Source organism: Neurospora crassa, linkage group VI (assembly GCF_000182925.2).
Source record: "Neurospora crassa OR74A linkage group VI, whole genome shotgun sequence".
NCBI lineage: Eukaryota > Fungi > Ascomycota > Sordariomycetes > Sordariales > Sordariaceae > Neurospora > Neurospora crassa.
Window position 1 is genome coordinate 2,009,484 of NC_026506.1, and position 14,884 is coordinate 2,024,367.

At 50.2% G+C, this 14,884-nt stretch overlaps 3 protein-coding genes across 3 annotated transcripts; 1 reads left to right on the plus strand and 2 right to left on the minus strand.

Annotated features, from left to right (window-relative positions):
• Positions 1-2,196: 2,196 nt before the first annotated feature.
• On the plus strand, positions 2,197-2,985 carry NCU03879 (hypothetical protein; the record flags this gene model as incomplete). The annotated part of the gene is made up of 2 exons (XM_951459.1): positions 2,197-2,335; positions 2,852-2,985. The coding sequence occupies 2 exons, from the start codon at positions 2,197-2,199 to the stop codon at positions 2,983-2,985; spliced, it is 273 nt and encodes a 90-aa protein (XP_956552.1).
• A 4,355-nt stretch (positions 2,986-7,340) lies between these two features.
• Positions 7,341-10,060, minus strand: NCU03880 (phosphorylcholine transferase). The gene is made up of 4 exons (XM_951460.3): positions 9,003-10,060; positions 8,475-8,825; positions 7,937-8,399; positions 7,341-7,857 (listed from the first exon to the last, which is right to left on the minus strand). Exons 1-4 carry the CDS (start codon positions 9,617-9,619, stop codon positions 7,684-7,686), a joined length of 1,605 nt encoding a protein of 534 aa, XP_956553.1. The 5' UTR covers positions 9,620-10,060; the 3' UTR covers positions 7,341-7,683.
• A 1,913-nt stretch (positions 10,061-11,973) lies between these two features.
• Positions 11,974-14,258, minus strand: NCU03881 (hypothetical protein). The gene is made up of 2 exons (XM_951461.3): positions 13,890-14,258; positions 11,974-13,741 (listed from the first exon to the last, which is right to left on the minus strand). The coding sequence occupies exon 2, from the start codon at positions 13,286-13,288 to the stop codon at positions 12,428-12,430; it is 861 nt and encodes a 286-aa protein (XP_956554.1). The 5' UTR covers positions 13,289-13,741; positions 13,890-14,258; the 3' UTR covers positions 11,974-12,427.
• Between the last annotated feature and the right edge of the window lie 626 nt (positions 14,259-14,884).

Sequence of the window (14,884 nt, forward strand, 5' to 3'; positions counted from 1 at the left end):
GTGTAGTGTACTGCATAGTATACCTGTGCAGGCATTTACACTGCTTTGTTAGCGCGGTGAAATTGTACACTAAGTGGCGATACCGCGCTAACAGAGTACACTAGGTAAGGTAGGTAGTGAATACCGGCAGAGGTGTACATACAGAAGTGGAGTACAGTGCCCACACCAAGTACATACATAGTGTAAAGGTACATAGTATGAGGTGCAAGAGGCTCGGTCCGCTGTGGGCCAGGGGTAACTACAAGGTTGGGATAGTTCTACTTTTCTTTTATCCAACGTCGAATATCTCGAAGAGGCCAAAGACTGACCGATGGAAAATGGTGCAGTGCATGTTATTGCCTCGACTGGCTGTGCTCGGGTTCCGGATTCAACATCTTGTTTTTGAACCTGTGTTCTTTCGTCTAGACGCGACTAGGTATCGTCATATTCCGCTGGTGAAGAATGACATACTTGTAGCGGGTGGTGGACGCTGACAAGGGGGGAACGCCATCGTCGATGTTCATTGGCGTGGCCGTTCCCACTGCACAGCGCCAGGTCAGAAATCCTATTTCGAGGAATTCTCTATGCAAGTTTGCTTGGGTCACGGCTCGGGAGCCAAGCTCAACTGCCCAAGTGCAGAACTTCAAAGTAGACGATAGATGATGGAAGGTGCCGTTGACGTGACGAGTATACGCTACGTGCTCGCCTCTTACTGGGTTGCAGCATCCATTTATCATGAGATCTGGTCGAGATGAATAGAGGTGGTACCTTGTTGCACTTGGCCATGTGAACGGCAGCAGGCAAATGAAACCTTGGGCATGTCTTCAAGACACATCATCAAGCCCTTGCTAGGGCCCATGAGGCTCAACGAAGGAGGCTTCGGGCGTCTAACCCGGAAGCTGCCGGACACTTGAACGGCTGAAGCTGAGGCCTGCGGGCCGACAGTCGTTGGAGAAGCGGGGGCCAAACACGGGAACAGTCCTCTGAAACAAAATCGAATTGGCTGCATGAGCAAGACCTGAAACCCAGGCTGGGTAGGCGTACAGAGTGGGAGCAAGGTTAATCAGCCTTTCCACTACAGGCCATCAGCTCCATTAGCCTCGCATGCAAGGCAAACAAGCGAGCGTATATAGTCAGGATCCATCTGATAACGGCTGAGCTAGAGCTGTGCTGGTGGAGGATAATGAAAGGGGCGCTTGTGTAGGGTGTTGACAGCTGATGAATGGACTGCGGCCTCGGGCAACATTCACTAGCAGCTGCCGAGGGCAATGTACCCATGATATCGTAGTATATTTCTCTCAGTGATGCTCTTCGGCAGGTGAAGCAGAGAGCGAGTTGTGACGAGCTGTCCAGCGCGCGTAGACCACAGTTTTTCATTCGCTTTCATGGGCCTCAAATGAGAGGTGCCGAACAGGCAGTAAGTTCTGGGTCGTCGGCTGGCGCGCCTAATATCCGCGGTGAGTTTGGTGATCAGGCGCAGGCACGCCAGCTACACAAAGTAACCCGCAAAGGACCTGGGATGTAATGATGGTCCCGATGTGCCGGCATTGCGGTCTGAAGTTTGTGTGCAGTGGAGGTGTGTAAGGTACAAACAATGCGTGGCGGCGGTTGCGATGTGCATACATCATGCTATCTGCCATGGATACTGACCAGGATCTTGTGTCGATGCAAACTGGGTCAACCATATCGCCATGCTTTGTGTTCCTGGGCAGGTGGCAGTGCGATGGTGTTGAAAGACGGTGCAAGCCACAGGCCCATCAGGCAGCCAGTCATGCTAGCAGGGACCGGGACTTGATGCGGGCCCGCGATGCATGCTCGATGCTGGAAATCATGCTTAGATGCTACTACAAAGCAATGTTGTGAGGAATAAAGGCAAGGTTTCGCTGGAGTTACAGCCATAGCCAGATCATCCGTCTAGGTGCCTTCATGATGGCCATGCCCGGTGATCCCGTCAAACGCGGGGCATCATCCAAGCAAGACAGCATTGAGCTGCCTCGATTGGAGGAGATTTCCGAATTTGTCTTTTGAAACGAGCGAGGTGCATGGGGTGATGAAGCAGTTCGGCGGTGCTGCGCTTTGTGTTGCATTGGAGCTGGTCAAATCGAGGTGTTGCGGTGAGGTTAACAATTTTTTTGCACGGTTGAAGTCGGTCAAAAGTGGTGGAAGATACCTCTCTAGCTTGGAGATCAGGTGTAGAGGTATTCCAAGATTGGAAAGATGTGGATGGAAGCACGCGACGTCCCATCACTCAATTCATTCGCAACCCAATGTCCGTACAGTGCAATACCGACCGACCTAGAGAACAAGGGCTTGCTCGCCCCGTCTGCGCACATAGACCACGAGTTGGTGCCGACTGGTAAGTAGTGTAGAGCAACTGCAAAACACTATCAGATGCTTTGCACGAGTGGTTTGCTAGTTCCCTCTTGGTATTCACGCCGGTCTTGGCCAGCGCTTATGGTGCTTTTATTTTTAGCATCCGGCTTGGCATCTCCAGCTTCTCCAACAAAACCCCACCCCCTCCCCGGGCCTCATGGAAGCTACCCCACCGTCGACTACATACCATCATCCATCGCGCCTTCACTTCCACAGTCTGTTGCAGGAAAATTCCTTCCAGTTTCTTCCGGTTATGACTAACAACTCTCTTCCTCTTTCTTTCCATCCCAACATAGGTAATGCGGACAGTGATTCGCATCATGTTCTCCTGTTAATCGTAGAGCAGATCCATTGCCCCTCCCCGTTCATACCTCTTACCCCAGATCGCAAAGGCCTTTCAAGTCGCACAGCATCAAACAGCCCAAGTACAAGACCAACAAGGTCAGTCATTCCATGTTAACTGCAGTCAGCAAGAGACCAACTTGAACCGTTGCACGAGATGGGAACGTTACGTCCAAATCAGTCATCTATGTCACCGCATCCACTGGTGCCCTCGATCCTGTTCACCAGCCATGGGGGACGAGCCACAGATTACACGGAATCAGGCACGCTAAGGACCTACCCGGTAGGTAGGTATCTATGTATGTGCCGCGTCCATTGTATCTTGTTCTTTGCCATCGTCATTGACTCGGTATCAACGTCCATAACTTCTCTACAGTGCTGCTACGCCAGTCTTATTGCCTTACAGGTACGTACCCCTTTGGGTTGTGTTCGGGGGCTGTATGTCTAAGGTGCAGTTTTACAGCTGCACTTTTCGTATTCGGTTGGATTCCAGAAAAATCCTGCAATTCTCTGCATTAGGTACCCAATGCATGCAACATAACAGACCAGGGGCCATCAGAGATCCAAATTCCTCGCAGAAATACGAAATTTATTATCAAGAGGTATTAACCCCGGACCAAGGGTGCTCGCTGTCATCAGTTGTTTCCTATCTTGTACGTCCCTTTCGGCACTTATTCGTCTTCAAGGGAGCCATATACTACCGTCTATAGTTCAGTTGAATGTTTTGTCCATTTGGCCTTTACAGCTCGTGGCATAACTCTGCTACGGTCCAATCACACGATGAGCACCTCCCGGCTCCAAGGTGCCGCCGTCCCTGAATGCTCCCCTTTGCGGCGTCGTTTATCACGGGACGACCCGAAAGGACAACGTGTTCAGGCGTATGTAATCTTGGCCGGTCACGCTTACGGCTGCCAAAAATTGGAAAACTGGTGCCCTGCGGAGCTAGAGACGGCTCTTACTGTTGGTTCTGCTAAAGATTAAGAACGTTAGTTTCATGGAATGTGTTTGGCCGAAGCACAAGTTCAGTTTGTTACAGAGCCCGGTTGGTATAATCTCGTCACATTATAGAATCAACCGGACCGCCGGGAGGTGGGGTTATCGGAAAGATTATGAACCAGTTTGGAAACACAGCTACACGGCTGTGTCTTCGTCTCGTACTCTGGTCAGATGTGCCAGCCATAACCCCTCCTACATTACTTTAAGCGAACCCAGGTTTCCTCACCCTCGGATACTATACCGATCTATACTCGCCCAGATCGTCTTATTCAAGCGTTTCTTGCAGGATCTAGCCCAGGCGAACCAGTTCTATTTCAACATCGGTATACATACCCACTACAAAATGGAAAGGTCCGAAAGGCTTTTACTCACCTGGACAGTAAGCCTACTAAGCCAGGTTCAAATCCATACTATTCTTGTACACCTAGAAGCAGTACATCCCTGTTTGCCTGGTAGATGTTGTGGTACAGCGCGTGGTTCTTATGTGATACAAACTATTACAGCCACAGCCTTACCAAAGTCCTTTTGGCGCGGCCCATATGTTGTTTCGCACCGTGTGTACAAAGAGGTACCTTCAAGTAGAGGTGGCCTTGTCTTGACGAACAAACCTCCATCGCATATTAGATAAAAAAAAAATTTCAACGTCAAACGTTGGGATCTTTCCTTTCGCCTTGAGGATGCATTCAGCTTTCAGTCCCTACCTCTAGCCGTGAACGACAGAAGGTTCCATGTCTCGAGTGCCGTTTCATTCTTGTATCAATAGCTTGACGCTCGGCAGATGAAGGAATGGCAAATTATAGTTTATCATTTCGAACGAAAGCTCGGCACAGAACCACATCGTTGGAATTGAAGTAAGGGCACAACAAGTTCCTATCTGTAGTATCCTGAAATTAATAAGCCTACTATTTACGTTACACTTCGAGCATCATAACAAACCAACTAGCTCTAAAGTGAATAACTATTTTGTTCAGCGAGTCGGGTATAACCGAGCCTCTTCCGTTGAGGTGTAGAACTGGGCAGATTTTCAACCTATCGACCAACCGCTCCAGTTATTGATCTAATACTTCTTTTGAGTTTTCGTTCCGGACCTTACGTCGACGTTACGTACCTTGATCATATCCAATTGAACACGACAATATAGTCCGCCATTGTTCCAGAGCTCCTCGCCGCGCGAACAACATTGCGTTGGCCTTTTTTACAATACATAAGACAAAGGCACTAAGGAAGCATAGCACATGGAGAATAAGTTAGGTAGGTAAAGACTACACTACCTTGGAGATAGTTACCTGTATGGGGAAATGATCGGACGAAATCAGAACTACCATCTGTGCCGCCCCGCTTGCCCTTGACAAGCGACCAATCCAGGCCGAGGTGGCAGGATCTCTCTCCTTCGGGACGATGCTACAGTACTACAAATGGAACTTATTTTATGGCGAATGTATTTTTTTTTTCGTCTTCATAGTTACTGCTGAGCTCAAAGTTACCTAAGACGGGACAGTATCTAGTAGTAAGAGAAGGTCCCGCACAACTTGACTATGCCGTTCCATGCTGCTCAAAAAGCGGCGGTGGATTGTGGGCATTGGCTCTGAAGTACTTACCTTGGAGGACTAACGGGATTTTTTGGGATGATTGATGCGGCGTGCGGAACGTTGGCGGGGATATGATAACTGCGCAAACAAATTCAGTGGAACGAACAGAGGTTATTTACCGTAATTTGCGGTTCGCTCTCTACTATATGTTGAGCTTGAGATTTGCTTTGCGAAAGGGCAACCGGGAGATTGACCACGGCTATACGATAGGCGGCTCCTTCCAGATTTAGTAAACCATAAAAATGAATGAATAGCCATCAACACTGGCCGAACGTGCCACATACCTACCTACCTAGCTACGCAGGTTCGAAATGCATATGTACGATCGTGATAGGCATCGGAATCAGGATTTAGATGGAAATCGCCAGGCCGGTGACTAAGCGTATCTTAATTGAATTTACTTGCTCGTGGAACACTGGCTGGTTGACTCGAATTATGACTTGGATTATTTTTCTTCCAAAACTCTTTGACTGGTACCTTTGAACGCAAGCTTGAGCCGCTCGCTTGTTTCGAGGAGTGGGATACATAGATGGCACACATCCACGTGGCAAGGGAAGATGGGCGAGTGGTCGGGTAGAATTTTATAGCAAATGATGAGAATGTCATTTCATCCCATCGTCCGAATGTCCGAGTCATCTAATTAGGCAATTCGGGTAGTATGATCCAAACATTTTGCATGTGAAAAAAGTGCTTGTTACTCTAGAAGTATCCAGGAATTAAGAACAAAGATGTAAAGTTCTTAATACCCAGGGGTCGCCATTGTAAAAGTCGATTTTCAAAGAAATGAAACAAGCAACAACGGAAGACTTCAAAAAGTCTACATACAGATAGTGGTCATCTCGTAACAACAAAGCTAATTCACCAATTTATCAACATTGTCTTCGCCCACTGGAGAACCACAAAGTAGACTTTTTGTGCCTCAAGCATCATAGAACGATGAATGCGACGTAATACACATATGCCCAGGACCAAGCAATAACACCTCTCCAGACAGGGAAGATGGTGTACATATAAGTTCTTGGACACTGGTTAATGGATGGGAGGATTGCTGTAGCTGTACGTATAGGCCACAAGAGCACCCACCTTCGCTCACACCAAACAATTCTCACGTGTTCCTGTACCACCCTCCAATCTGACAGGCCATTACGTGCATAGAATAATCTCACCACAAGTTAGTGATGGCGAGAGTCGAGTCGGGTGCTAACCCGCCGGCGCCACCACCGGCACTGGCGGCCGCGCTTAGCTGAACGAATAAGAAATGACCTCACTATAGTCTGACTCGTGTAAAAGTGAACGGAATCTGTATGTGATATTTCGTGCAGTATCGGTCGGGTAGGGCGTTAATGGCAGGTCGGACCATTCGGTGGACACGTAGTGAGATGTACTCGCGGGAGGGTAGGGACAGTTAGTAGCTTGCCATGCGATTGGAGTTCATGTTAGATGATGACTGTTGGGTCTAACGGAACGTTTAAAGGAAGCAGCCAAAGCACATGCTTACGCACAATGGTTAGTTGGGCAATGGAGAGCGGAGGCTTTCAGGAACTGTGCCGCTTGGGCGCTTGAAGTTAAACAACGGTACCTGGCTGGCCCTTGGACAACTCAGAATGTGGCATCTCCCGTATCGGAAGATTTCTGTTGTTGAAGTCGACTGGCTCATCTATCTCTTCTTGTCAGTTAAGAGAAACACAATAGGCTTGAACAGTTCTCAATGTGGACCGACTCTGAGAAGATAGACAAACACGTGTGTAAACGTGTTGGCTGCTGAAAATATGTGGAAGAGTAACTAAAGGAGCAATGGAGACAAACGGAGAGGATTCAGTACTTACCAGGCGTTCAGGTAACCAGCACCTTTCTTGTGTGTTTTGTTAGCTAAGGGGGGAGGGGTTTCACACTGAAAATGTTCTGCAGTTACATTGTAGGGACAACATTTCTCCCATACAGCTTAGGAGCCATGATCCATGATACCTCTCATGATGTATTGGACGATCATTGGCAAAAAGAGAAGTAAGAGAGAAGTGAAGCAGAAAAAAGGACTGGAATGTGGTACGCATGTAAAGATACCGGTAGTGAATAATGTGTTACTTACATGTACATTTTCAGAGACGTCAATCAGCTGTTTTGAGTTAATTCAGAGATACTGGGATAGCGATAGTCAAACAAGAAGAGTACAGTTGCACTCTACTATCGAAGTAAACTCAAGAGCACTATGCCGGGGAGCAAGGAGGGGAAAAACAAAAAAAAAGGAACAAAAGGCATCCATTATATTACACCCGTAACCGGCCCTGTGCCCTCCATCCCAACCCCAGTTCATTTAAGTTCTGTTCAGCTTTTCGATCCTTCCCATCCCATAATCATATTCAAAGAGACACCGTCTAACCCAATCTTGAGCATTTTCTCGTTTTATTCAGACACGCCTCTGAGCAAGGCTGGTAGAAGCCGAGGCCGAAGCCGCACCGGAGCCAGCCGGGACATTGGACCTCCGCTTCTCGTTACTTTTCTTTTTGTCACCCTCTTCCGAGTCATCATCGCTGGGTGCCCGACTACCGTCTTCCTGGCTCGGCCCGCGGGTCCTGCTCATCTAAAGGGGGCAGAGTCAGTCAAAGCACTCAACAAGCAGCGCTCAGTGAAAGACAAAAAAAAGATGGTAGAACACTTACCCAAGATCGTACACCCCCAACCAATCCAAGAGTATAACCCGTGATGAAATCGTTCACGTTTCCTGCTGCCTGCGCAGCTGCCTGTGTCGGGCTCTTGGGCGCCAAGTTAGAGGGACCTGCTTGCGCCGATCCTGAAGCTGGACCAAGGGGACTGGGACTGGTAGCATTCGACACATCGGCGCTGCTACCGCCGTTCTGCGCCATAGCCAACAGCTGCGGAGGCAGTCGGGGGAATCCCGAAGGGCTTGGGCTTTGGGGTCGACTAGACGGCCAAAACTGGCGCAGCTCCTTGCTGAGCTCCTGTCCGGTCGTAGCCCAGTTGCTGCGGATATTGTCACGCAGATCCTGGATGTGCCTCTTCAGGTCAAGCTCATTCTTCTTTAGCCAGCTGACGTTGAGCTCTTGACGCGACGCGCCGCGCTTGAATTGACGAGCAATATACTTTTCATAATCGCGGACGATCCTGCAGTGAAAGAAATAGCTGTCAGTACAGAAACTGGTATGCAATGCGTGGGACGATAGGTGAGGGATAACTCACTTGGTGATGATGCCAGTGGTGCTCACACCCTCTGTCCGTTGCGTGACCAGGAACTTGCCAGCCGCCTTGATAGGCGCATAGATATCGTCGCCCTCATCAGCGCCGTAGGGGATGTCGTCATGGGCCACATAGTCAATTTTGTGTTCCTCGAGGAACTCGGGTGTGACAATCCAGGGGCAGTCCTCGATAACTTCATCCACCCACTTGCAATGCCGGACGGTCTCGGCACGCTCCTTGCCTGACAAAACGGTCAAACCCTTGCGCTTGTGTGTATCCTCATCGCCCGTCACGCCCACAAGGAGGTAGACTTCGGGGAAGGCCTTCTTTGCTTGCTCAAGCTGGCGCATGTGTCTGTTGTCCTTGTGGTTAGCAAATGCCGTTACAAGAGCTACAAAGGGCCTCTTTCGTTATCCCCTGCCACATTGGATGCCAAATCTGCGTCAATTACCCAGCTCCGGGGGCATTGGCCTTTCCCCTGTCTTCATATGACAAATTGCCCACCACTAGGGAAAAAGAAGAGGAACGTACCCGAGATGGAACAGATCGAAGACACCATCCGCATATACTCTGACTGGCCTACCCACGGGAGGAGGGTTCGTCTTGTATCCCACGGGATGGGTAAGCTTTCCAATGGGCGGTGGTGCCATGGCCGGGCCCTTGGATATTATTGGGTAACCACCCGTCTCTCCGTCTTCACTGCCATTGTTCTGGCCGACCGTGGCCTTGCGGCTGCTCTTGCGGGTGACTCTTTCGGCGATGTGATCACTGGCTTCGGTGGTATCACTAGGCTCGCCGGGATCGATAGCCTGGGCCTGCTCTATCGCATCAGTGGTGGCGGGGCCTTCTGAGAGCTGGTCGTTGTTGGGACGCTGGCGCTTGCTAGGCGGATGGCTGCTAGTGGCCGAGTCGGTCTTTCTGTGGCCAGCGGCAGTGCGTGAAGACTCGGGTGCGGTGGTGTCGCCCTCTTCAGCCGAGGCGTCGCGGGACTCGGTCTGGATGATCTGGTCCTGGTTCATGATGGCGGCGTCGACGGGGTCAAGATGTGTGGTGTTGATGTTGGAATTTGCGATGCTGTCCGCGGCAGCAGAGCTACGCTTGCGTTTCCCAGAAGCCTGAGGCGTTGACGAGTTCAGAGAAGGTGACATGGCGAGTGGATGGGGCGTAGGAAGAGAAGGAAAGAAGGGTGGGGGAAAGAGTTGATGAGTTGGGCCAGCCGATACTAGAGGTCGGGCTAAGAGGTTATGGAGTATGCGATGGAGCAATTGAGCAATGTCGGGTAGAGGTCCAGTAGAGGTACTGCAGTGCTAATTGTGGGCCCCGTGCTATACCCTTTCCAACGCAGTTGCTACCTCTAGTTGCAGTCCCAGCAAGACTTCATTCCTTCGCTGTATCTCTATGCCGTCTGCAGGCAAGAAGCGCTCAGATCAAGATGCTTGGTGCAGTAGCAGCGTCGTCTGAGGATCTGTGACTGAGATGAGGAGCGATTGAAGTTATCGCGCGAATGTATTGTAGCGCGTAGTTTGGGATTCAACGGCGCCGGGTAGGTATCAGACTTGCAGGTGACGGGACTGACAGGCTGGAAGGTGTCGACCAGGCACGAGCACTTCCACTTTTAACATATATCACCAGGTCCAAAGACAACTGTTGTTGCGTTTTTTTGTGGCCTCTCTTTCTCTGTTCCCTGTTTTTCACTTCTCTGCGATTCCGAACTGATGGAATACTCCGGCAAACCTGATCGACAGAGGGTCGATTGGCACGATAATGCGGTTGTTGTACAGTTGACTGTTACAAGTACTCTTTCAGCTGTCGAGTCCAATGGCAGTTCCGTGGAACATGAATTACTTTCTTTCACATGCGGCTAAGAAAAAAGAGAAGACGTCAGAGGGCCCCTTTGCTTGCTGCCACACATACACACACACACCAGAGACGGCAAACAACAGACTCGTTGGGCAGGTCAACATGACCGACAGCCTGACTAGCGGGCGGGCACTAGTCGCGATCATTGATTCGTACCGGATTCTTGTATCGAGACAGTATATGGTGTGTATGCATCTATGCTATACTAATATGCAGGTAAACCCGCTAACTAGTTTAGCGTAGGCGACTTTGACGCTAAGGGATGTAGCTAGTATGTATAGAAGTCGCTTTCGCGGTTCGAATCGCTGGTCGTGTACCAGTCACTGATCCTAAAACTAGGTGGCTACTCTAGTAGCTCTGCCGCTAGTCAGACGGTCGACTTTGACGACCTGACGAGCAGCAGGGCATCCATCATCTTTCCCCGGCCGTCGAAGACTTCTCGTTCCATTTTCAGAGGGCATGCCTGAAGGGAAAAAAAAAAAAAAAAAGGTCATCTGCATGTTTTGGCGCCAGCGTCCCCTCAATTGCGACGCTATTGCTGCGGTGATCTGAGGTTTTTTCTTTGCTAGCTGATATTCCACCAAAAGCCTTACAGGGAAATGGGGGTCTGAAAACAGACCCGGGAAAGACTGTTGGCTTCACAACCTTCGTATGGGGGTCGGAAGGAGAAAAGCCTATGACTTGAAACAGAGGTTTTCGTCTTTTTAGATAGTTTTGGATACTCATTATCTCAAAAAGCCAAATCCTTCTAGGCCAACACCAAAAGAAAATGAATCGAACTATTGGATTTTTCTAATAATTTTGGTCAAATGATAACGGCCAATACTAAAGGTTGGTAGTGTTGTTAACATCCATGTCTCAAAGTAATTATTTGGCTAAAATGCACCTCGTTTCTGGTCCAATGCAGCGTCTTTTTCTTGATTTTCCCCTGTTTATATGAAAAGTTCTAAAGCTCTCTTTAGACTTTTTTGTCGAAAACAGTTATTTTGGGCTTTCCAGCAGCCTTTTTTGCGCCCGACCCCCATACGAACGTCGCGTGCAAAAAAGATTGCTGCACCCTCGAAAACCTCACTGGATACTTACTGGGACCTGTTTTCAGACCCCCATTTCCCTCCAAGGAGGTCAAGTCCCCGGCCGGTCTAGTTTCCTTCAACTAAAATGTAGTGTAGAGAGCGATGCGCCAAATCTTGCGAGCGGGAGGTTCTTTGTCCAAGTCAGGGCGAGCATGGTAGAGGTAGAAAAACAGGACACTTACAAGAGGGAAACAATGGAAGCCGGGGCGGGAGCGTGACTGCCTAGGGGCACTGTTAGAAATCGCTAGAAGACTCGCGCTGTCTGCAAACAGGGGACCGTGCCAGGGTGTGCCGGAAACCGGAGTGGTTGTCCAAGCCGTTAGTGCAATTGGGTGCAGGTGTGACCGCTCCTAACGGAACATGGGAACAAGCGAGCGGCGGCAGTGGCAGCTGAAGGGAATTTTTGTCGAGTTGCAGGCATTGTTCGCACAAGGGAAATCACGTCATTGCCAGTTGCCAAAGCAAGGGCCAAACCACACACTCATTTGGTCTGCGGTGCGTATCTTCGAACGTTGTGGCTTGCATCGAAGACAAGACCACCACAAACACTCTCAGCATCACCAAAGTGGCACATGGCATGCCAAACATGTTGTCGCTCGTTCGCTTCAGTCGACGATTCATTGGCGATGGCGAGGCTGTCGGCAGCATCCAAAATCGGTTTGGGGAAGTGCTCCATTAATCTGCAGGGTCTGGCAGTTACGCTTCAATAGTCGGACCACTCGGCACGGCGTTGAAAAGGTTCAGATGCTGTTTACTTCATTGATGTATCCCAAGACATTTGTCGAGGCATTTGCCATAGGAGTTTGTAATTCTCCCTCACATTTCGAGGTTTTTGTGTCCTCCAATGTCGCGCTCTCTACAGGTAGTTATGTATCTGTAAGAATCCCATTCCTTCGCGACGAGAATCCTTTCGTAACAAGTCGAGTTTGATGCCGCTTCCAAAATCCTAAACTCAACAGGTTATCATGACCTCTTGATATGTGTATCCAAACGAGAAAACCGCACAAAAATCCAGACCCATGTTTATTGCAAAACCACCTTCGACCTCCGCACAAAATGTCGACCACACCGTGTCTTGTCGCCAGGCTTGCTCATGTAGCAATATGACTTGGCACCCTCGGGTGCAATCGGCCCAAACTTTTCCGTAATGGAGCAGTACTCCATGTTGTCGCCCATCCATTCCTGGATGTGCTTATGGAGCTGGCATCGCGTGACGCCGCATTTTCTGCAGTATGCTTGGCCACGGATCCGGAGCTGCGACAGTGACAGAGACTTCTTGCTCTCTTCCTCGTTCTTCTCTTCCACTGGAGAGGATGGGGCCGATCTCCTGACAGTGCCTGCAAGATGCCACGCCCACTCCAGCTCGTTTGGACCCTCGCGCCGCGTCCTGAGCGGAACGGTCCCATGCATTCGGCGGTGAATGGCGTAGAAGTGCTTGTTGGTCAACCCGAGACAGGTGCTATCGATGGGGTCAAGAAAGTCGAAGATGGCCATGTGTAGCTCTGGTGGCAGATCGAGCAACACCTTGCCTGCCGATGGCACGGGCAACGGCAAACGATCCGTGACAGAGTAAGACCGGCGAGGAGGGCCCAGCGCAGGCCTGCGTCGTACCGTCACCTTTTCTTCAGTCGGCTTGGGCTGGCTCCTCTCCTTCACAGGTACGACCGGCTGCTTGACAACATCTTCTTCGGGAAGCTGTTGAATAGTGTGGAGGGTGAAGAGAGGGGGCTGCGGGATGTGATATTCCTGGAAGGTTTGAGACCGGCGTGGTACTCGCTTTCCTGACCGCATGAGGCTCATTTCCTTCCTCATGTGATCCTCTCTGGTGAACGGCAACGCAGAGCCCGGCAAGAGGGGTGGGGGGCTGTAAAGAACCTCGATCATGATGGTAATGGATAGCTGATCGGTACTAGAGTTCTCTCTCGATAATGGTTATCGTCGTGGTGGTTGTTGAGATTGTGTAGCTGCTCCGTTATAACAATCCCTTTTTGGTGACGGTAGTGGTCGTTGGGGGTATCGACGTGTACCACTAGTTGTATCAAACTGTAGCGGATGTAGGAGGTTGATTGATTCGGGTAGTGGCAATGATGCTAGAGGATGAAGGTAGAGGGCTCGGCTGCTCTTATAAAGACTTCAGGTACCAATGCCGTCGGCCACAGTGAGATAATATACGGACCCCCTCACTAGCAAGCTCATAAGGAGGTGGAGGGTGGGATGGCGAAACGGGAGAATGAGGGGATGATAGTCGTAGATGTGGAACAGATGGATTGATAGGCGAGACGGATTTCTGGGGAAATGTCTTGGGGTGTGGAATCCGGCAAGTAGGTTGTACCTGACCTGACAAAGGAAGTAGGCAAGTACCAAGGATCCGGTTAGCTAAGTCGGAGGCGTAAATGGGAAGAGGGCAAGAGTGGGAGGCGATGGATGAACGCGGATTAGCTCCCGACGGAGAAAAGGTGAGGTGAAATGGAAGAAAAGAACGAACCGTAGGCAGTCTCTGTGGAGGGAAAAATCCCGGGCTTGTTTGTGGCATTGCGCTAGGCAAGCGGTGGGGGGATCGTCACGAGGCCAGACAGGCCTTTGCATGTCACTTTCACCCTTTTCCTGATTCCGTTGCGATCCGTTTCCGAACGCCTCTTGGAACGGCCCGGCATGGTCGGAGTGCATTCTGCGTATGTATGTACATAGTACACCATAACGCTATTGCTGTCGATTGCGGCCGCCGCAGATCCTCTCGCCGTTGCTTCACGTTGTCTCTCAATCGCTGATATCCTCAGCCCGGTTGGGCCCTGGTGGACTCGCGGTGGAGGTGAAGGCAAAGCAGGGTCTCGGGCGTTGTGGGATTGTGGGTTCGAGTGGTATCAGAGCAAACTGGCAGTCGTTCTTTGGTTCATCCCAATCTGGAGAGGACCTGGCACGAAATGCACTGCATTGACGTTTGCCTGAACGGGCATCAAAGAGTAGCCAATTCACAACCACAGACATCGTTCAGCCAGGAAGGCTTTGACCAATCACGTAGCGCTTTATATGCCGTTCATCAGTCTGCCACATGTCGGCGTTCGAAGAAGTCAACATTCGATCGGCCAGAACATGTTGGAATCCTCGTGTTGCACTGCTAGACTTTGCTAAGGCTTTCTAGGAACCTTGGCCAGGATCGCAGGTCTCATCTTGGACTCCTGGCAAAGATTGTATCTCATGGAATTGCCTGGACTCTCCATAATACAGTCAACCCCCTGTTGATACAACCAATTCGGGCAGGGCAGTTCCCTGGCATCATACGGTCGTTTTGCATTTGTGGGGGATATGCCCACCACCTAGAGCCAAGTAATGTACTGCACTAGTGTAATGTAAACCACCCAAATACGTAGCACTACACATTAGGTATACATAGGCACCAAAGCTCTTTGCATCAGACAGAGGATTTGCGTTTGAGGGGGGGTCGCATATGGTGTACAGGGGGTTTGACTGTATAGGTGTGAT